This window comes from Amblyomma maculatum, chromosome 8, assembly GCF_055883805.1.
Source record: "Amblyomma maculatum isolate TAMU_Amacu chromosome 8, ASM5588380v1, whole genome shotgun sequence".
Lineage (NCBI taxonomy): Eukaryota > Metazoa > Arthropoda > Arachnida > Ixodida > Ixodidae > Amblyomma > Amblyomma maculatum.
This window is the reverse complement of record NC_139351.1, coordinates 128,807,513-128,830,558: the sequence shown is the minus strand read 5'-3', so window position 1 is coordinate 128,830,558 and position 23,046 is coordinate 128,807,513. Positions and strand designations below refer to the sequence as shown.

At 46.7% G+C, this 23,046-nt stretch overlaps 1 protein-coding gene across 2 annotated transcripts in view; it reads right to left on the bottom strand.

Annotated features, from left to right (window-relative positions):
* The window catches only part of LOC146182546 (gamma-interferon-inducible lysosomal thiol reductase-like), a 94,973-nt gene extending 76,919 nt beyond the window's left edge, over window positions 1-18,054 (bottom strand). Inside the window, exon 1 of one of the 2 annotated variants that reach the window (XM_084577675.1) lies at window positions 17,783-18,054. In XM_084577675.1, the coding sequence (XP_084433801.1) occupies window positions 17,783-17,830 (48 nt within the window). In that variant the 5' untranslated portion in view covers window positions 17,831-18,054. The remainder of the gene's footprint in view (window positions 1-17,782) is intronic. The other variant, XM_084577676.1, reaches the window with a different exon arrangement.
* Window positions 18,055-23,046: the final 4,992 nt, after the last annotated feature.

The window sequence follows — 23,046 nt, the reverse complement described above, 5'->3', positions numbered from 1 at the left end:
AGTAGCTGTTGCGAGGTTGAATGCATGGCGAGGCTATTGTGTTGCATAGCCTCATCGGTATGGAGAAACAAAGGATACAAAAGTACTACAGTGGAATGCGCTTTTGGTTTACCACAGGGAAGAGTGCTAGGACCCCAGCTGTATATTACTTTTGTAAGTAATTTGCCTGATATCGTGCTGAATTTTGTATCATCATCATCATCATCATATTCATCAACAACAACTTGACTATACCCACAGCAGGGCGAATGCCTTTCCCATATTCCTCCATTTAACTCTGTTCTCTGCTAGCTGCATCCACTTGACCCCTGCGAACTTCTTAACCTCATCCGCCCACTTAACTTTCTGTGGCCCCCTGCTCTTTCCTTCCCTTGGAATCCAGTCTGTTACCCTAATCGACCATCGGTTATCCTCTCTTCGCACTACATGTCCTGCCCATGTCCATTTCTTCTTCTTAATTTCCACTAGAATGTCGGTAACTTGAGTTATTTCTCTGACCCACTCTGCACGCTTTCTATCTCTTAATGTTACCCCTACCATTTTTCGTTCCATAGCCCTCTGGGTTGTCCTCAACTTAAGTAGAACTCTCTTCGTTAGCCACCACGTTTCAGCCCCATGAGTGAGTACAGGTAAGATGCAACTGCTGTATACTTTCCTCTTGAGCGATACCGGTAAGCTGCTAGTGAATCTGCGAGTGCTTGCCGAATGCGCTCCATATCTTATTCTCCTTGTTAATTCCCTTTCATGGTCCGGATCTGCGGTACTTGTCCTAAGTAGACACATTCGCTTACTACTTCCAGTGATTCGCTATCTAACGTAAACTGCTGGAATTCTGCATACTTAAGATTACGTTACTGAAGACAGTCATAACATAAGACAGATATAAGATTACTTAAGACAGTCATCTGCAAATAATCGAATTCTGTATACTTAAGATTATTTGCAGATGACTGTATTGTGTTTAATGCTAAGAGAAAAGAAACTTTGATCCCGATGTACTTTACGGTTTATGACAGTCTGTGGGGGCTTTTTTTGGAACTTTTGTCGTTTTATCTTGGGTCCACCTTTGTTGAATGGGAAGGAAGACTGTATACTCAGAAAAAAGGGGTATGCATTGGCTCAAAGGTGGCTCCGGTACTAAGCAACATCTTTCTTAGCTATGTAGATAAAGCCATTGTAAGTAACCTGTCGGTCAAAACAAAACGCATCTTCAGGTACGTCGATGATTACCTTGTTTTTGTGGATCCCGGTGACTTCAATAGGCAGCTCATTGACGTGTTAAAGGTTTTTGAGTACAGTGGACACGGCCTTACATTCACCTTTGAAAAGCCTAATGGGAATGAGCTGCAATTTTTAGATATTAGACTGGAAATGAAGCCGGATCATGTGTGCTGGTCTTTTCTGCAGAGATCTGAAAAGCCTTTACTTAGTTATTATTCCGCGCATTCCAAGATTGTAAAATGTGGTATAGCTGTTTCTTGTTTAGGTGCCGCCATTTATAAGTCATGTGTACATGCTATCAGTGACAGTTTTAATCGACAGGTTCAAAGACTAAGAACAGCGGGGTTTCCGGATGATACCATAGTTCTTGCATGCAGCAAGATACTAAAAAGGATGAAATCGTGCGGTAGACAAGAATCACCTCAGCATTCCCACAAACAGAAAAATAAAATTGCAGTCCTGCCGTATATTCACCAAATGTCTCACCGTTTGAAGCAAGTAGGTAGCAGATATGGAGTAGATGTTCTTTTTTCTGCCCCAAAAAAGCTGGGAAAAATATGCGCCATGGTTGAAGAAAAATCTAGGGAAGATGAAAAGAAACAAAGAAAAATGAAAAGAGGGTGCCAGATAAAGCATGACTTGAGGTTTGTCGGTTGCGCAGAAGGAGTTGTGTATGAAGTGCCTTTTAAATGCGGGGAGACCTACATAGGTCGAACGGGAAGGTGCTTAAATACCCGCTTACGTGACCACAACACTTCATTGAAGGGCGCCCCATCCTCAAATCTTGCTCTGCATTACAGGAACTGTCCGCTTAACAACCAACTGAATTGCTCTAAAAATTCATGTGTTCCCCTTTTTAATGAAACAAAAATTCTGTACAAACACAAAGATAAACTAACAAGGGAAATCAGTGAAGCCTTTCATATTCATAAAAATCATTACTCCTGTGTAAGCACCCCTTCTGTATCTGTTCATGACTGTGAACTAATCTATCTTGATTCAAAAGACTGAGGTATCTGTTTGGCGATTGGTGTCGCACATGCGTTATTGGTTGTGAAAAGAGTATATTTTGCGTGTTTCTAATAAACTGCAGTTGATAGTCAGCGCAGGTGTTGTCTTCTTCCTTGTCCTTCGTCTCCGCGCTGCTATTCCTTAAAAATATGTACCAACTAGTTCAACTTTCCGTGTTATTGAGGTTTATGACAGCTTTAACGAAATGTGTGTGGAGAGTTATTAGGATAAACATAGAACATAAAAACGTACTTCTAGGAGTGAAGAGAAAAAAATAAATAGTACATTCCACTATGCCCTAAAAAGCTGTCATATTCGGGAAGTGTTCGGGAAGGAACCGCTATACTGGGCCGATACCAGGACTCCGGAAATTTCGACCACCTGGGGCTCTTTAACGTGCACTGACATCGGACAGCACACAGGTATTTGGAATATTGATTTTTTTTAAAGAACCATGACACTTCAGTTGTAATCATTTGGCTTATAATGCTTCAATCTTTACCAAGCTTGTGTATGAGTGGGCTGAGTATCATTTCGAGCCCAGGCAGATTTATTGATTCATTTAAATATTTTTTACGTATTTATCTCTGTATGCATTTATTTATTGTGAGGCTCCCGCGAACAGCCATGGGCCTTTCACAGTGGCGCACCCTACATAAACAGTGAAAGCAAAAGGACAGTGAAAATGATAACAAAATACTAATGAAAACGGCGGAGACGAAACAGTTAACAGTCAAAATATGTCAGAATCTGAGCGAGCACCATATGTTTCGAATATATATTTTCCAAAGACAGAGCAGCGTTGATTATCTTACAAGTCTAGCAGCCAATAAAATCGAACCCCGCTTGCTTCAGTACGTCGCAAAGCACCGGCCCATTTTCTGCGCGCAAGGTTGGACACAGGAAATAAGTCTCCCGAAAGTAATTTTATCCAAACCTTCAATTACCAGACGAACACAACACATCATTAAAGGGAACGCAAGTCTGGGGCCAATTTTCGCAGGAACAAACTCGTTCAAGTGCAGTCCTCTTCCTCAAACCATCTCCGCCTGGAATTCGCTCCCTGCGTTTTTCGAGCCTGTAATAACCTCAACGAGACGCTGAAAAAAAATTTCTTTCATTAGGCTGTCTCGAATTTCTATATTTGCTTGTTCTTGCTCAAGTGATGCTGCTTGTCATTTTTTTTTTTTTATTCTCTCTAAGGCCCAGAGAATGGTGTGTATGTAATGTTTATTGCCGCTCCGGCTGGGGCCGCTTCTGGCCTTCAGTATCTCGAAATAAATGAATAAATGTCTTAGTGGCGTTGTTTTAACGAGCTTCTTCAACAGTGCCATACAGAGGAGCTATTTCCGTCGAGTTATTGAGCATTATTGAAGTTTGCAGCACCCGTCGTCACCATAACACGGCGACCTTCGAGCGCACGTATCGAACGCTGCGTTTCGAACAAAAAGAGCACGCTTGTAGCGCGAACAGCTCGAGCGCTTCGCTCGTCAGCTGGACAGGCCTCGGCGCCCTTTCCGTCGAGTGGAATAAACGTGGCCCCGCACTATTACGACAAACTTCTTTCACTTTCTGACGCCAAAGTACCGTACAGGCGCCCAAATATTTAATTGACGATGGCCGCCTTTTCTGTGCTCCGGTCAAGGTTAAGTAAATAATTAGTGAGTCCTTGCTTTTACTTTGACTTTTCGCAAGTTAGCTCCTCTGCAACGCTCAAAATCACAGAACATGTGGCCCTCATATACAGTTGACCCTGAGCTGTTCATGAAATAGCTTTGCGTCATCCATAAACTACAAATGAGGCTTACTGATAACTCTGTGCAAGGTCGCAAAAGAAAAAAAAAAAATCACGAACACGAAAAGTTCCCAGTAGAGTGTTGTAGGCGCAACAACATCAGTGAGTGTTGGAAGCACACAATGTAGAGAGTTTCTGGAACCTAAAGATTACGTCATCTGGAGCTGAGAGACATCACACCCGCTTTCGGAGGCGCACAGGGCCAGTGCACAAATGAAAACGACATCGCGTGACCCGCTGAGAGTGCCTGATCAAATTCCCCCCACCCGACACAACACTTTGCGAAGCTGCTGGCCAGCGGGTGGCTTGATGAGATACGCGGCTCCGGCCCCGATGTATCCGGGTCGGCCAGGCGCCTCGGAGCAAACGCAATGGGGAGAGAAGTGCGCCCCAGTTCAGCCCATGGGCCCCGCAGCGAAGTCCGTAGGCTCACGTGAGGCTGCACGTTACACGGAGAACGCCTCCGTATTGCAGTCATCCTGAGAGACATGACGGTGACAGTTAAATTGCGAAAGGGGTGATGATGACTGTCGAAGTGATCACGATGACGTTCATGACCGTATAGGGCTTCAGTCGAACGAAGAGCGCCAAGCTCCTTCGTCCGCTCGTCCGGCGACACGTTGCAAGTTGGAGAAGTCTTGAAAATAAAGGCGGTTTATTCAAGGCAGGGCCAAAGATGTACAGGGAAGATGAAGAAAGGCCGTTAAAACGATGACCGTCCAGAGACGGCCGAGACCCGGCGCGCTTTCCCCATTTCGCGCCAAAACAACCCCTTAAGTCACTTTTCCCAGATTTTTGGAGCACCTCCTATACGCATCAATTACAGTCCCACTTCTGGTAGCCAATCCTGGAATTTTAGACCAACTTAAATGGGCCAATGGCGTGTCGGGGCTAAAGAAGTTGTTTTTATCTTCCAGCACCGCGCGTTTCCTCGAAACTGTCGAATGTCTAAACACATGGCTACAGCCCCGCGGACCGACTCGGAAAAGCCCTCAACGGACAAAAGCATCGCGCAGCAGGAGTCACAGGTGCGGTCAGAGGAGCAGTAGCGGTCCCCATCCCGTCTCCATTTCTGTGGCATCCGCGCGCCGCATCTTCGAGGGCCATAAAACACAATTCTCAGAAACAGAAGGGCTCGCGAGGGTCCGTTCGAGTCGCACACCTCGATACAAAAGTCTCAGCGCTCCGGCGATGGCTAATCTTTCACCGCGGGGTGTCCCGCCGGACGCACACAAGAGAGGGGGACCAAGTCAGCGAGCAAGGGGAGGAGGGGAACCGGGGCGGCCGGAGACTCGCAACCTAACAGTGACCAAGTGATGCACACACATTCTTTTTTTTTTTTTTTTATGGCAGTATTTTCGATGAGAAGCACTTGTTGGGCGAATACTTTACACTAATAAATACAAGTATACGCGTTAACGCGTGTTTAAAACAATGTTAATAGACCGGCTGTTTGCATAAAACACTGATCAATCTATCTTTTAAGAGCCTTCTTTATTTGGTCCATAGTGACATTTATAGAGTGATTCATTACAGTTTATTGCATCTTTATGACTAACGCCATGTATGCAGTACTTCGAGATGAGTTTTCGTGATTGCTTTAGGATCATTTATGTAGTGCTATATATATAGAGTATAACTTTATTGCTTTAAAACTTGCTTTTAGTTTGCTTCGCATTGTACTTTCAACATGCGTGGATTGCTTCCACTACTACATTAGCCTTGGAAAGGACTCGTAGCAAGTAATCGGTAAATAATAATGTGGAGTCACACTTATATCGGCTCTGCATGTCAAGCAACCTTCAAATGGGAAATGGATCTCGCATTTTGTCGCCTCTCTCATGTAATGTGTGCACGGTCGAAACAACCACGACGGAATAGAGTTATCCAAGACGTGCCTGGAATAGGAAACTAAGCATTGTATAACGGATATGGACTTTCCCGGAAGCTCACGTTATATAATACACATCCTTACCTATGTCCAGAAAACTCTTTTTGTAGTTATAGTGGAGTTTCAACAGTTCGGCCTTTAGATAGGGCTACCGCAGGTAGTATATGCTAGGAATTCGGGATGTCTTTGGGACATATACCAAAAATCACCTGTTTTCTTCCATTACAGATTATTAGGGCACGTTTTCGTGATTCCGTTACCTTGCTCTTATGCACCACCAGAGTCAGCAAATTGTTGTTACTAATGCATCAAACACTGCTCGCCTTTGGTTTCTTTTACTTTTTTTTTTTCAGGAGCACGTCAATTACTACGAATGTCATTTCGTGTTACGCGCACAGCTTGCGTCAGTTTTGCGCGTAGCCCTCGAGCGACACCCAAAGTAAGGAGACATCGCCTCAGCGCTAGTGGTGTCATTCCTTCTTGTCAAAATTCACAAAATTTTTCATCACGACTCCTATAAACATATATGGGCTGTAGAAACAATGATTATGTGTCACCGCTCCGGCGTTCGGCACAGCACCGGTCGAGGTCTGTGCAAGTGGACCGCAGATTCCAGTGTACAGTCTCCGGGCTATGCATGTTTGAAAATGAACACTTCGAGCACGCGAACTATCTGCAGGTGCAGCCTAAAAAAAAAAGTATATGTTCGGTATCGCCCAGTATACCATTGAAAGCCTAACACGTCTTTTTTTTTTTTTTTTTTTTACGACATTGCAGTAAGAAAAAAATTGAGCCAAAATAAAGGCCTATGGGGATACGGGCAGTATACTGCGAATTACGGTACTATCTCGGTGTTCTAACTGCTCGGGTGCCCATGAATCGACGGCTAAGGACTGTCCTAAAATTCGGGATGAAAAACGTATACTAAAAAAGATGGTGAGAGATAACTCGACTCATCAAGAAGCGGCCGCGTCTATTCGTCGTCGCAAGCACCGTTCCCGACGCCGACACAAGGAATCGGAAGGCAAGCCTAGCCTGGATAAGTCAACTTCAGAGTTAACGTCAGCTCAGGTGCCACAACAGATTGAGTCTAATCCCGCTAAGAGTACTCTTGCTGTAATGTCGCAGACAGTGTCACAGGCCAAGGATCAGACAGAGGCTGTTGTATTACCTACCGCCTCTGATGCTGAGTGGCCAGCTCTACCATCAAAGGCCAACGCCAGGCCTAATCCCAGTTTGGTTGCCACACGTACTGAAAATTCCGACAACCCCGACAGCCAGCAGGTAAAAGAAATGCTGAAACAGCTGGTTCGTTCAATGCGGGTGCTGCTCTCCCAACACGCAAACAGCAAAGTTTGCTGTTCAGTTTTTGGACGCATTTGAGCCGCTCTTGGCGGCATTGCAATAATTCACAATGGCGCAACAAACTAACCCCACCTCTGTGACGATGCACTTGCGCCGCAGTGTTGTGATGCAATGGAATGCCCGAGGCCTGCGTGGTCGGCTGAGTGACTTCCGACAGCGGGTACAGAAGTACCGCTTTCCTGTGATTGTGATCTGTGAGCCCAACATGCCGGCTGCTTTCCGCCTTTCTGGATATGTTCTGCTATGGTCTAGAGAAGCAAACGAAACAAGCAAAGTGCTGGTATGTGTACGCCAAGACATTGCGCACGTCCGCCATGCTCTGCAGCCCCACAACACGAACCACTACATTTGTTTGACGTTAACCCTGAAAGGACGAGTATGTTCTGTAATTGGCGCTTATATTCCACCGAGGGATGGCTTGGACAAATCATATCTATTTTCAACAATCCAGTGTTGTGCAGCTCCTCGTATTATTGTGGGGGACTTTAATGCTCACCACCCTCAGTGGGGTAGTGCAATAATGAGCAATAGAGGAAGAGACCTGGCAGACTTTATGCATACGCAAGATCTCGTCAATATAAACGACGGCTCACCGACGTTTCTACGCGGAACAACCTACAGCAGCTGCTTGGATGTGGCGTTTGTTTCCAGAAACCTCCATCCCTCCGTTTCTTGGTGTAGTGATGTGGAAACACATGGGAGTGATCATATACCAACGTACATATGCATCAAGTGGTTTACACCTGCCACTTCACCTCGTGTGCAATACACAGACTGGCCCGCCTTTAGGGCAGCGGTGGAGACTTCCAGCGTGGACCTCCAGTCACCATCTCAAATAGAGGGCCTCATTACTTCCTCTCTCAGTGAGAACACTCGCTATGTTAGTGTGGCGGTGTCAGTGTCCAGCATCGACGTGGAATTCGAGCGGCTTCGCGCGATCCGTCGGCGGGCTGAAAGGAAGTACAGAAGAACGAAATCCGCGCAAGATCTCGCACTTTCTCGCCGAGCTAAACGTCAAGTTTTGCGTCACCTGGAGAGGTTAGGACGACAACGTTGGAGACAGTTCTGCTCATCACTGGATCCCCGTAAGCCCCTGTCGCGTATCTGGCATGTTGCGAGAAGCTTGCGCACACCTCCGCGGGAAAGGCACCCTTTTCGTGCCCTGGCCCTTTACCAACGCCGCAATGAAGTTGACGTAGCTGAAGATTTTTGTAAAATGGTTGTGGGCACAAACCAGGCACAGTTACCAATTTCAGAGGTTTTTGCACCACCTTCGCCGAATGATCAATACGACGTGCCCTTTACAATAGCTGAATTAGACGCCGCTCTTGCTTCTTGTCGGCATTCATCTGCACCTGGTCCTGACGGGATTACTTATTCAACCTTATCGAACCTAGGCAAGGATGGTAGAACTGCACTACTTAATTATTTCAATGATATATGGGCTTCTAGTACTGTTCCTGAACACTGGAAAATTAGCCGCCTGGTTGCTCTTTTGAAGCCTGGAAAGCCTCCTCTCGAACTTACCTCATACCGGCCAGTTGCCCTAGCAAGCTGTGTTGGAAAAGCAAGACTTGAGTGGTATCTAGAGAGTAATGATCTTTATCCTAATATGATGACTGGATTTCGCCGCGGACGCTCTTCCATTGACAGCGTCATCGACCTTGTGGCGACAGTAGAACACGAAAAGCGTCACCGTCGACTAGTAGCTGCTGCATTTTTAGATATAAAGGGAGCTTACGACAACGTCCTCCATGAAGCTATTTTTGATGGACTTGACGACGTGGGAGTTGGTGGCCGGCTGTACTTGTGGATTGTAAGCTATCTCAGCGGCCGTTCTGTTTACATGACTACGCCTGAAGGAGATACTACCCACTTTCAGGTCGGTCGTGGAGTTCCACAGGGAGGAGTTCTCAGCCCAACTTTATTTAACGTTGCGCTAATTGGCCTGGTGAGTGAACTGCCAACTAACATCCACATAAGTGCATATGCTGACGACATCTGCATCTGGGCCTCTGGTTCGACGCGCCCACAACTACGTGCGAGACTGCAACGAGCTGTGTCATTAACATCGATGTATTTACGGCGTCAAGGTTTATTTTTAGCGGCAGAAAAGTGTGCAGTGATCGCGTTTACGGGAAAATGTGTCAGCCGCTACCCGATTACCCTTCATGGAGTCGTAATACCATACGTCTCCAGGCACAGATTCTTGGGAGTAATTATTGACCACCGACTATCTTGGTCGAAACATATTGCTATGGTGAAGAAGAGGCTAATTAATTTTTGCCATGTACTTCGTTACATAGCTGGCATCAAATGGGGTCCAACTGAGCGCTCCTTAATACGCCTTTACGAGGCTCTGTTTGTTGGCTACATCCGGTACAGTCTCCCAGTACTCTCTAGTATGAGCATTTCCTGCTTGCGGACTTTAGAGAGCGTGCAAGCGCAGGCACTGAAAATATGCCTTGGACTGCCCAGATGCACCTCTAACAAAGGCACAATTGAAGAGGCACACGCTCGCCCAATGTCCATATACTTGTCACACGAACCACTTCGTGTATATTTACGAGCACTTACAAGACACCGTTTTCACCCACTCAGCAAGATTCTGAATGAGAGGCCGGACTGCAGTTTTACAACTGCACTCCGCTGCCATCAGTCGCAAGTACCGACAGGATATGCCCTCCCATATCATCCCACCCAACCACCATGGACGATGGATAAACCTTTTGTGCACCTTCGTGTTCCCGGAATACTAAAGAAATCAATGGTACCAATTAGTGGACTCGAACAACTTACTCTGGCACACATCTGGTCAGAATATCCCAGTTATATTCACATATACACTGATGGATCTGTGTCAGCACAGGCATCCGCTGCAGCTGTGGTCATACCAGCTCGGAAAACGACTCTGCATTTCCTTTTGGGACATACCTCTACATCAACCGCTGCCGAACTTGTAGCCATTCGAGAATCTATTCGCTATATATGTGGGGAACCACCTCAAAAATGGTGTATATTCACGGACTCGAAGACTGCATTACAAATTTTGGAAAACTTCTTACGCCACACTGCCTATCAGTCCCTGGCACTAAACATTGTGGATCTCATCACATCTGCCCAGCTGCAAGGCCACACGATAATGTTTCAATGGATTCCTGCACACTGCGGCCTCCATGGGAATGAGCAGGCCGATGTTGAAGCGAAAAGCGCACTCATCAATGGCTTCCGAACAGCTGTGCCTTTTTCAAGAGCGGATACGACGTGTCTTCTAAAGAGTTATATGAATATTGCTACAGCAGCCTACTGGGCTCAACCAGACGCCCGACACATCCGTCTAAGAAGGCTTGATCGAACATTTAAATTTTATGTTCCGCGTGATATTCCGCGTCATCAGACATGCTTGATACATCGACTTCGTTTAAACGTGGCTTTCACGCGCAAATACTTACATTTAATTGTACAGCTGGACTCACCGGAATGTTTAACTTGTGGCATCCCAGAGACTGTGGACCATGTATTATTGGTGTGCCCAGAGTATGCGAACGAAAGAAATGTGCTAGCTGCTTCCTTGAAGCGTTTAGACAAGAGGCCTCTGTCGGAGGAACTGCTGCTGGGCGCTTGGCAGGACAAGGGGAAGGGCGTCCAGGCAGTGCGCGCTCTTTGCCGTTATTTGAGCGCCAGCGGACTTGATTCACGTTTGTAAAGCAAGCTGCTGTGTCTGTATATATATTTCATATGCCTTCTCCCACATCGTCACCCATCATGACCTTCTTTCTTCTCTCCTTCCCCTTCCCCAGTGCAGAGTAGCAGGCCAGATTTGAATTATTCGGGCCAACCTCTCTGCCTTTTCCTTTCAATAAATCCATCTATCTATCTACGGTACTACTGCCCCAGTCAGCAGTTTTCATGGATAGCTTAAGCCTAGAGACCGCCCAGTACTAGCTGAAAATATATTTTTGTATCTGCACGTTAGTCGAACTGGGGCTTATCATAAGCCCTTCACATTGAAAAACTGACAACTAGCTCATTCTCAGTAAACGTCCACGCTGCACAAAGGTAGAACAAAACAGCAAACTATACCGAAACACTTTTTTTCCACCTCATAAGCATGGACTGTTATGGAGCACTTCAATGCAGCACATGAGGTTCATGAAGCTTCGCGAATCCACCTCGCAATCGCTTCGTGCTGCTCACAGACGTCGCGAGCACTGTACCGAGCAGTAAACAGAAGCAGGCCAGCCTAGCAGACCATAAGGCAGAACCAGATGCGCGCAATTAGAAGTCGTTTCGTTTGGGACTATGGCCGTCTCGCTACACAATGACGCCGGACGACGAGGAATACTGTGTCCCTTTTTAAACAGCCTCTCGGACGGACTTACTCTTTGCGTCGGCACATCTTCAAAGGCGTTCTGCTCGCCTGCGCACCGTATACAGGCAACAACTATAACTATAACTGCGCATCGTATACAAGCAACGACAGACAATTGCGCAAGCCTCGAATTCCAGTGACGGGAATTTTCAAACTAGCGCGCAAGACTGCCGCTCTCACTGATCGTCATGAAGCGCGTACCGCTGGTTATTCGTCTTTGCACGAACAGAGGTGGCGTATAGAACGCAACCGAAAGTCATTTAATAATACACATCTGCTGCTACGTCTTCGCGTTCCTTAATGAGTTCCCACGACCACGCACGCTTACCAACGCGTACGGCCGACGTCAGTGTACTCGTGCCGAGAGAGAGAGAGATCGTGACCGGAACAACGAATCATTCGGCGTGAGAATCGTAAATCGTGGCTTCCGTAGCGAAAGACAAGGTAAACTTGAGGCTCCTGAGGTGTTTACGAGCACTGCAGGGAGAGCCTCGAGTCATGCTTGATCCTGTTATTTACGTGGGCTGTTCGTATACGCATGATTATGGTCTAGTCTCGGTTAACGTAACTACCTCTATTAGATGATACCTTTTCGCTTCCGGCTTTCAGTGTTGTCAACGCTGACAGGGCTAATAATAGGCGTCTACCTGCATGTTTCCATGGAACACGGGGTTCGCTCCTGTGTGCACGCATGCATAATAACGCTCCTGAACCTCTTTCTCACAAATAAGTCAATTTCAGCAGTGTTAGACACGTCAACCATGACGGATAGGACTGCTTGGACCGAAGTGTTCAAATAGAGGGCGAAGAAAGAAAAAAAAAGTGTTGCACCTAAATGGTGAAACTAATATACGTGATCAAGTCGAGTGAATAACCGAACCGATCAGGATATAAAATTGTTATACGGTGCACAACAAACGAATTTGCAAAGATCGACAGCGCTGCGTCACTCATTGCCCTAATTTGACAGCCACTCGAAAACAGCGACAGCTCTCTTCTGGCCCTCGATCGGCAGCTGAAATGACTTGCAGTGCGAAAGGCGACTGCTCAACGCAAAAAGGTCCCTGCAGAGCTAGCGAAAAAAAATTTAAACGTTGCGTAAATTTCGCGGTCACTTCGTGCAGCATACAAAGATGCTTAACAAAAAACGAAAAAGTACGGTACACATGGCGGCCCAAACTACGGATAAATGTTGTAAATCATTGTTGTTACCATTATTAAGTGTGGAAACTATCAATGGGTGCGCTGTGCTTGCCACCATTGACGTTGCCAGACGGTGGTAACTTTATCAGTGATCCCTTCATAAGACTTGAATCTAGGGCCCCCTGGGCGTCTCCATAATAATCGCTGGGCTGTTGTGTGCCCCTGACGTCAGTACGGTGGAACTGGTTTGCAACAACCCAGAGTGGAGGTGTTTTGACATCTTCCTCACCTGATGCAAAGGTGTTACGGAATGCTGCCACACATCCCGATAACGTTGGAATCCCTGCAACGCCGAGCAGCAACACTTCACCCGGTCAAGGGATCTTCTGTTATAACCGTGTCCTATATAGCAGTGGACTTGACGATATATAAGCCTAATAAGTATTTTTCACATGCTTTAACATATGTAGCCTAGCATCCACATATCGTTTCATTCAATTGGAATTGAAATTGTGTAATAAATTAATGTACGAACATATTGCTTATCCGTCTACAGTAATATAACAGCGATATTTGATGGCATTTTAACTCCGTGTTTTGCTGCTGATCAGTAAGCTGTTCACACTTTCTGGCCAGAGCTGTGGGTGCTGAGAAACAAAGGGTTAATGCTTGATTGAGTGCATCCAGATTCCGCGTCGGATAATTTATAGCGGGTTCTTCAATCAACCGATGTGTAGCTGAAGCACATTCGAACGGCGCCAGTGTAGGCGAAACTACAGGGAATATCGTTCGGCGTACGTGTTGATGGTATAAGAAGAGGAAAGGTCTGGTGAAACATAAGCATATCAGATCTACGAACAACTCTGTTCGGGCAAGACGACGTGTACGGAAGGAAAGAGGTGTCACGTTTACAAGAAAGAATTTGTTAAACGTTGAAAAAAAAAAACGATAATAAGTCCTAAAATTATATATATATATATCTCTTTCTTTTTTCGAATCTCTTTTTGCTGGCGGTTAGCTAAGGCAGGCTGGCTGCAAGCCTGCTATCATTTCAGATAGCAGTAGCAAGTTGGCCGTGGACAGCCCGGACGTTTTCTTTGTTTTCGCTTTCTTTTCAACTTTTCTCTTCCGCACCGCAACCACTACAGGAAATCCTCTAATAATGCAACATCCGCTCTAGCACAGAACGTACAGGCGGTTCGGAGGGCGAAGTCACGGCTGGCTTAACTTCTTACTACAAGTTGGCTTCCTCACATTGGATTCCGACAGCATTCTTCCGTGTCTAGATCTATAGAGTACCACTTTGCCTCTTGCAAGCTTCGGCGTACGACTCGTACGTCACTGACCTGTGCTACCCGGGCTTCGTTACGGAGTTGACCTCCCGCGGGCCGACAACAAAGAAAGAGGTGAAGTAAGCTCCGTCCCTTGTGAACCGTGAAGATGTGCTTGAGTAAGAACCGCTGTAAGCAGCTCGGTCGACTGTGCACTTAGCGAGATACCGCGGCGTGAAGTAACAACAGTGTGTTGTTCTTGTGACTGTGGCGCAATCTGTTCCCTCATTACACGAATACCGAAATCGTGTTCCTAACAACGGTCCGCCCAATTCGGTTTCCTTTCAAATGAAGCTATAGTTTCCCGCAGTTGCAGATAAAAGCGAGAGTAGGGAAATATTAGAACTGTATCGCTAGATGCATACCAATATGCAAATGCGTTTTTAATGAAGTCGAAGTTTGTATAAGCTAGTGGTAGCAGTTTAGGCGAAAACTAAAAGCAAATGTCGCCATCCACGGTAGTTTTCGCAAAGTGCGATGGCGTCAAGACAACTCAAACCCGGATATCTGAGGCTTCTTTACAATGACATTCACACACGCGTTACGGTTTGAGAGTCTCGTTCAGTGTAGACGTTAGGAGTGCGTTTAAATCGGCTTGTGCGAAAAGCTTTTCAAACCCAATTCTTTCAGAAATACACATGGGTCTTTTGCCTCCGGGGAAAACGTCGAGAACATACACACAAGAAAGAACGCTAAAGAATGAATTTATGCCAAAAACAAAATTTGGAATGACTGTCCCCAGTGCTCCTTTAAATCTGCAAGATCCGACGTACAGCCGCCCTGATTTTTAATATAGCGCGAGCGTCGACAACTGCTGGTCAGCCCCCTATAACGGCGATAAGCATGCAACAAGGGCGAGAGTTCGCGCACGAAGGTAGAGCGTCATCTGCTACGCATGTTCCGAGCACAGGACACACGCCCTGCGACAATATCAGTTCGCAAAATCCCGCCAGGCCGTAGAGCGCATGAATAAGATGCGAGCCTGCATGAGACTTGACTTCATTTCTCTTTGTCTATTACGGTATGCCCACTGGCGAAGCAAAGTTAAGATAAGAAAAAAAAAAGGAAAGAAATGTAGCAGCACAATAAAACCATTGCCTTGATCACGATAAAAGGGGTTCGAACCAGCTCTTTAATCAGCCTTCCAGGATCTCGATGGTATAAAAAGGCAACGCAGGTTTCAAACGCCCTCTTCGGCCAAGAATGCCTCCACGCGTGCTACTGGAAAAAAGGCACCGCGTCATCGCAATGTCGCTTTGCGGCAACTCTCAGAATGAAATTGCTGAAAGCGTTGGAGTCACTCAGGCTACCGTAAGCAGAATAGTTCAGGCTTATCGCGACGAAGGGCGGATTTGTGACGCCCCTCGACATTTGAAGCGCAAGACAACCGAAGAAGAGGACCATGACATTGCTGCTGCGGCTTGTGTAGCGCCCTTCATGACTGCTGGCCAATTGAAACAGGCTGCTGGAGTGGACGTGAGTGACAATTTGGTGCAGGTCCTGAGCCACAAAAACAGAAAAATGATAACACGCGAGGAGGCACTCTCCGTGGAAGGGCACGTTTGAAAGCTGCGGTGCCCTTTTTATATCGTCTGATTAAACAGTTGGGCGATGCCCCTTTTATCGTGATCAAGGTAATCGTTTCCATCTTTTTATTTTTTTTTTAACTCTGCTTCGCCAGTGCAGCCTCCGTAAAAGCAAAAAAGAGACGGAATCACGTCTCAGTGTCGCATTTTATTCATGAGCATGTGCTGTGCTGCCTGGCATGTTTTTGCGAAGTGGTATTGTGGCAGAGCGTGTGCCCTCGTAATCTGAACAGCGTAGCAGACGACGCCCTTTCTTCAGTGCGCGAACTCCTGCTGTGTTACACGCTTATCGCCGTTATAAGGCGCTCACCAGCAGTTTGGTCGACGCTGGCGCTTTATTATTAAAAATCAGGGTGGTGCTACCCAAAGAAATGCAGCAGCAGATGAAAACATACAGGCAGACTTATTACAGGAGCCAGGCTTTTATGATGACGCCACAACTGATTATCTTTTCAGCGTTATCATCTGTGAACCAAGCGCATTGCGTAAGTGCATGGAAGGGGAACGAAGATAATATTTTTTTCCCTGTTTCCGCCCCTTGTATTCAATCAATTCTGTGCATTTTAGGCGGGCGGCACATACTGGTAATTCGTCATTCGGGATGAAGGCGTCAACTGAGCTCAGTGACTTTACAAAAACAGCGACCAATACAGTGCTAAAAAAAAAAATCCATTTCAAGCCGCACATCCTTTTCCAGCCGTGTTTTCACCCACAAATTTGGGCGCTAAGACAAAGTTACGGCACAGCAGCATATCTCATTATTGATAAGAGATGCCGTGTTATTCACCCAGCGACACCTCGACCGCGGCACTAACGTTCATGATATAAAAATATGCTCTCAGAAATCGCTTCAATACTGCCCATACGTATACATGTTATTCGTAATGCATACCCCGTGTTCCAAATTTACCTTTAAGTAAGATTTTTGGTTCTACCCCCTCCAGTGGACCTCCACGAATGCTAAAGATACAAGACTCTGAAGCAAACGCTCCAAACTTTTGACAAATACTGAACATGGAGGCAGGCACTCGTGTGCGCCATGGGATACACTCACGATGGCTGCCTGCATCGCCCCAAACGGTTACAAAGTGTCTAAATGCAGTTTAGGAGCCGCTTCCACGAAGCTCGAGTTTAGTGAAACAATTTCTGTGGACTGGCAGCAAGCAAAGGGGCCTTTTGCAAAACTATGTGTGAGCGGGTTCAGTCGATTTCGTAAAACCGGCTTTGCTGTGCGGCAGGCTCTTGCCGTGGGTGAGAATTAGGGAGTCAAAAACCCATTGGCAGTTCCCCTTCTGAAGCACGAGAGAATGGCAATGCTGTAATCGAAGGCGAGGAACACTGTCGCAGAAAAGCTCGGTGGGAGTAAAGTTCCATGCGGGGCACAGTGGGATTAGAATTCTGTATAAATCGCTACGACATAAGAAGCGCGCTTCCCAAAGTCAATTCCGCGTGAGCTACGTAACCCGCTGCAGCAGCGCTTATTACTGGCGAACAAACGGAAACCGAAAATTGCTCGCAAGCGGTCGTTGCGAGAACAAAACGGGCCACGAAAGAACGTTAGCTCACGCAACCTCGAAGACTGTGTCAAGGTAGGATCGCTCGGGGGCGGCACGGTTGCCAAGCACGCGTGCTTTTCCTCGGCTCTGACGATTTGATGGTCAGGACACTGGGTGAAGTACTACTGCTGATGCGCCATGTTCGTAACAGTTGACAAGGGCTCCGTAAGCGGACCCGATTAGCGCCAGCACACGCCGCAAGCGATGTAAACACCACCGGCCAGCCCCTCTCCTACGCCCGCGCTCCTGCAAAAAGGGCCGAAAGCCTTGCGCTGTGCCGTAGTGCGTTGTGTACCCGGAGTACACAAGAAGTGAACACAGTTTGACTAGAAGCGAAGCTTAGAAAAGAAGCGGGAGAGCTCAGTGTACACAAAAGAGCATTTCCGCCAAGGACTGCCTCGCCCCTAGCACTGAGTGTGCGCTTTCCGATTTGAAGGGGCAGCATTGACCGTAGTATCGGAGTTCCTGTGGGAAAGCGTCCCTGCTCGACAGAGAAAAAAGGTGCACTAACCTGGACGCAGAGGAGCGCGACAATACCGATGAGGATGACAGGTAGCATGACGGCAATCCGCTTCGCAGGCCACTTGTAAAATACACTGGCTTAAGAAGGAGACGGACACACACGGGAGAAGCCGGTTTTCTGAGCAATGCTGCGGCGTTGCTCGCTGCTCCTGGTCGCGGCAGCCGCCGGTGATGGTGAAAGAGGAACGCGACTCGCCGCTCCCCCAGCTTCTGCTTATTTTTCGTATCGCGAAAATCTCCTCCCACGTGACCAGCGACGCAACTCTGACGTCACGGACGCGGTGATGCCTGTGCTGCTACCTAGGAACGTTTGAGAGAACCGTCATACCGCTTTCGAAACTGAAACTGTTCCGAGGTCGCTCGTCGCTCGGGTGGATCGCGCTGCTGGATCGTACGGATTTGTTGTTTTGGTGGCATTTATTGCAGCGTAAGAACTGTCACCAGTGTTAGTTTTAGTACTGTTCATAATTACAGCATCACAGAAACCACTACTGCGAAGAGAGCGAGAAATTGGCCTATATATTCTACATGATGATATCGACGCGTTAAATCATCTACGGGGTGGAACAACTTGATGCAATGCAATGCCGATATTTTTCTCAGGAGCCATTTTAACGCTCAAGATCTCAGTGTTCATGAACTTCCTACAGATATTTGCGAATAGCTATTATAACCATTTCCATAAATTCATTCATTTTTAATTATGGTTTAGCATTATTATGCCTTAATCGGTTTCATTCAATAATCTGGCATGATTATATCTTCTTATTTTTCTAACCTGGAAAGGTTCTGTATCACCATGTCCAAATGTAATACCTACTTGGATACAGGTTTTGTAAATGAATGAATGAACGAACTGGTCTAAGGATTTTTCAAACGACGTGGACGGCAAGCTTCGCTAAATATTTGCAGTCATATGGTGTTTGCATCGGGACGGACAAGTATGGTGATTGACCAACATCGCAAACGACGGAGAAAAGAAGTAGAAGGCTCCGATGTTACACTGCTCTTGGTTCCATAAAGCGAGTAACGTTAGCATTTTGTACAGCTGTGACTAGTCACAGATTGCCGTGAAAGGAAGCTTGGCGAAAGAACGTAATTTAGAAGAACGCAGGCGGGTCTTGGAATCTTGTGCCATGCAGGCGAAGACGGGCCCATAAGTTTCGTTCTTATCTTCTTCTTTTTTTTTTCATGACCGATATTTATTGACTCACAGGGTTATTGCAATGAAGGATGAAATGATTAAATTAATTAGGAAGAGGTTTTCTAATTTTATGTAGCACAGAAGTAAACGGTGATGTGATCCCTGCGCCCAGGCAATCAATATATGCAGCGGGATTCCTATATAGTTTAAAAGCCCGCTACCGCCAGGCGCTTGATTCTCGTCAGTCTCAATGCAGGGCAGTCCCACAGCAAGTGGTGAATGTCGGCTTCAGTGTTCTCATGTTCGCATATTGAACACCCCGGGCAAGGATATAAATGCCGGACGTCCGAGTAACGACAGGAGTGAGGGGAACTCCTACCCGGATCCTCCGAAGCGCAACCTCGTCTGCACGGGCGAGACCGCGGGAGATGGTTACCACGAACAGAGGGATATGAGCAGGTGTGCGGCGCCGGATGTGTTCCTGTCTTGATGAAAGGAGAGTAGTTTTGTCCAAATTAGGGAATTGAGTCAGTGGTGACAATGGGGTCACGGGACGGGTCCCTAAATCTGCTTTTGCTTGCACCATCTTGAATGCACAGAAACGTCACGTATACCTTTTTACCTGTGTGTAACGTGCTTGCCTTTGCATGTTTTCAATGGAGCGCCGAAAGCATAAAAAAAAAGAGTTGGTTTGTTCGCCCCATTCCTATTCAATCCCACCCAGCCTTTCACTATTCTGCATGAAGGACTTGCTTAACAATTTTCGTCAGTTTCGAGGTTGGCGTGGTCATCGTGAGCATCTAAGTTATCGTTCTTAAGTCTTTTTGCTTGTTTGTTTGTTTGTTTGTTTGTTTGTTTGTTTGTTTGTAGTCGGTCGAGGAACTACTTCAAAGCTAAGGTTTAACTGATGTGTAGCGACCTGCGAACAGCATTGCAAGAAAATTAAACTGCCTGAAAGTACCATCAGGGATGGATTCTGCGGCCTAGTCAGACATGCTTCAATCTGTTACATTAATATTTTATGCCGCAGTTTGTCCCGCATTGCGGCATTCAGGCAAACAAGCGTATGAATGATAGAGGAATGGGAGGCCGCCCTATAGGGGAGAAAACCTGGGCCAGGGGGCGCTGCGCCGCTCTGTGCGTCAGCGCCCTCCATGGAGACCCCGTAAAAACCTCCGCGCAGTGCGACCACGTCGTCTGCTCCCCGCTGCACAGAAAAGCATGCTGTCGTCTGCTCCGCGCTGCTTTCCAGCACGTGTTTGCACGCGCGCGCTCGGTTGTTTCTCTCCTCCTACGGCCGCATTCTGGCCGCCGTCGCGCTCCAGCAAAGGGTGCAAGAAAAAAAAAACAAACTGGAATGAAAAAGTGACTCGTGAAAGTGTTTTTCTCTCTTCTCTCTTTCGTGTTGAAACGATGGTTGTCGGTTTTTTTTTTTTTAGGTATCTCGCACCTCTCCTTGTAACTGGCGGTGCCGCAGCAGCCATTGCGGAACCAAGTCGGCTTCAAGAAACAGATATATGTCATTAATGCCATCACTCGGCGCTTATAAAGGGAAAACACATACGTTAATCGTTCTATCCTCATACGCGCTCCTGCTTCGGAAGCTCAAAACTGCGCATTCGCTAGAGGAGATAACTGAACTAGGGATTGCACAGCGTAGCTGTGGAATTAAGAAGACAAAGGTTTACTTGGAGAGATTTCCCCGCCTGCATGAAAAGTCGTCAGGCATTTCCTCGCTCTTCGTCTCGCGGAGAGAGGAAACTGCCGAAAAAATGGCATGCCTCGGCTTCTCGTCAGTGATCCAGGTCGTTAAGAAACCTCGCATCGTTCAAGGTAGATAAGTCATTGATTTCGGATGGCAGCGCCACAGCAGCGAACTCCCCCTGACCGCTGTCAGCAGGAACCAAAGGGTAAGGCGGCATGCTTTGTGCCTTTGTAGGGAACGCGTCCTAAACGCGCCGAAAGCAGGCACCACGGCGCCGGCAGCATCGCCTGTCCCCAAAGAGTTGAATAGGCCCCTTTCAAGTGAGCAGTAACAAATGGAAAGGAAGCTCCCCAACCAGCACCCGGAGCACTCGTCACTCTGTACACGCGTATCAATTCTCAACGAGAAGGCTGGACCCTTCATTCTCTGAACAACATGGAAGAGACATCAAGAGGTCCTTCAAAATACTCCTTCAAATCCTCAAGTCCTTCAAAATACCTATCGCTTGCGTTTGCCTTCGAGTACCGAATTAGCGTTCATGTTTTTTTTTTGTCTGAGCCTGCCAACAAGCGCTCTTTGAAAACAATGTCCGCGGCGATCAATTAATCATAATTTCTCACTTTCGAAAGCACCGATAAAGAGCGTGCCTCCAGCCAGCCTCTATGTCAGCCGGGGCACAGAAAAAAGCAAAAATAAGAAACACCACTGGCAAAGAGCGCCGGCTTTGCGCGCACAGACGCACGACCATCCCCCCTCGTCCTCACTCTCCTTCTCCCACTCTGCGTGCACGTGCGGCTGCCTGTAGCACGCGCTCCCGAGCGAGCGGGCTGCGCAGACTCCGCAGACAGCCGCGCGGATGCGCGTAGGTTTTGTAGTTCCTCTCCGCTCCGCTGGAAACCGAGCGCTGGCGTCGCGGAGCAAACTCCAGCTTTAGTTCCCTATCCAGCTTCGTACTCGAGGCCAAAATGGTCCTCGTGATACAAGCACGGACAGCAGCCAGCAGCAGCCGCTAGGGCAACAAACAGGTCGCCAATAAACTTTTTGAGTCTCGATCAGTCAGGGATGACATGACGAATTGAGATAAGACATTGAGGAACTCCGATGTATTCTTAGTGAAATCCGACATCAGAGCCTTCTGTGATTCTAAGGCTCTGCTGACGTATGTTCGACACCAAAATACTTCACTTGTGAGGAATTTCAATTCAAATACAATTTATTTCTCCTGTACGATTCATACTCAAGAAATTGCGATAAGGTTTTGTGTCGTTTGCTTTATTCAGTTTACTTTTTCATGTTAAGTTTGTTTGCTCGCATTCCTTGTGAAGTAAATGATCACTGCAGGTCAGATATAACTCAAGAAAATGCGGATTTTCCCCCTCAAAGAATCCCCTTGCAGCCAACAGTGTGGATGATTCCTTTGGGTTTGCTATAGAGCGACAATTAATGCACTGTGTGGCAGATAAAGAGGAGTTTACCACGCCTTGATCGGATTATCCACGGCGTCCGAAGAATCGATCGATCCGACGTCAATGGCTGAAGGGTCATGCTTTGAGGGGTCAAAAGCCGCTTTTATTTTGATTTGTATCCGACTATAGCCGGGAAAGGAGAACTTGCCATAATATTCGGTCAATTAAGCCGTGACCTTTTGTTCAACCCTGGTAATTAGTATAATTTAAAAGACCAACGTGGCAGCAATATGACATTTACATTACAGCCGCTGCTGTTGACGCGTATTTTGGTTCTGCGGTGTCAGCGCTGGTGTAACACCGTGTCACGCTGGTTTGTTAGCAAGCACGTAGGGTCAGGCATATAACGTCCGCTCAACGCACCACGCCGATTTGTCAGCACGTAGTGAAGTCACGTATGACGTCATCACAAAGCACCATGGCAAGGCGCTACGCTGAGTGCACTGAACATGCTGACGTAACGAGCCACAAGCTAGTGGCGTCAGGCACTGATATGCTGAACACAAGAAATAATTAATAAGCGGTATTATATTGAAAACAGTTGTAGCTTAATTATCTCTAGCTGCACACCGACTACTGTTCCTTGTAGTTTCGTGCTGTTATCTAGCATATAAAAACTTCATTTCCTTCTTAAAGTGGCCTATTTAAAATTTCCAAGTGGTAATCCATCGATCTAGGGCCATTCCAGTTATTCCGCAAGCAAGCTCTAAATGCCTTCGATATTGTCTCAGTTTAGCAATTTTAACATTCGTTACGTACCAAAAGACAGTTATTGCTGATAACGGTTAATTTAAAAATATTATTCGCATTCTTCCCCAGCCACTCGATTCAAACTCGTGAAGTCAGTAATGCAAATGACTCCATAATAATCATATAAAAGTTGGTGACGGTGCATCCTAGCCTATAAGGGCTCCATACATAAATGAAAAATTATTACG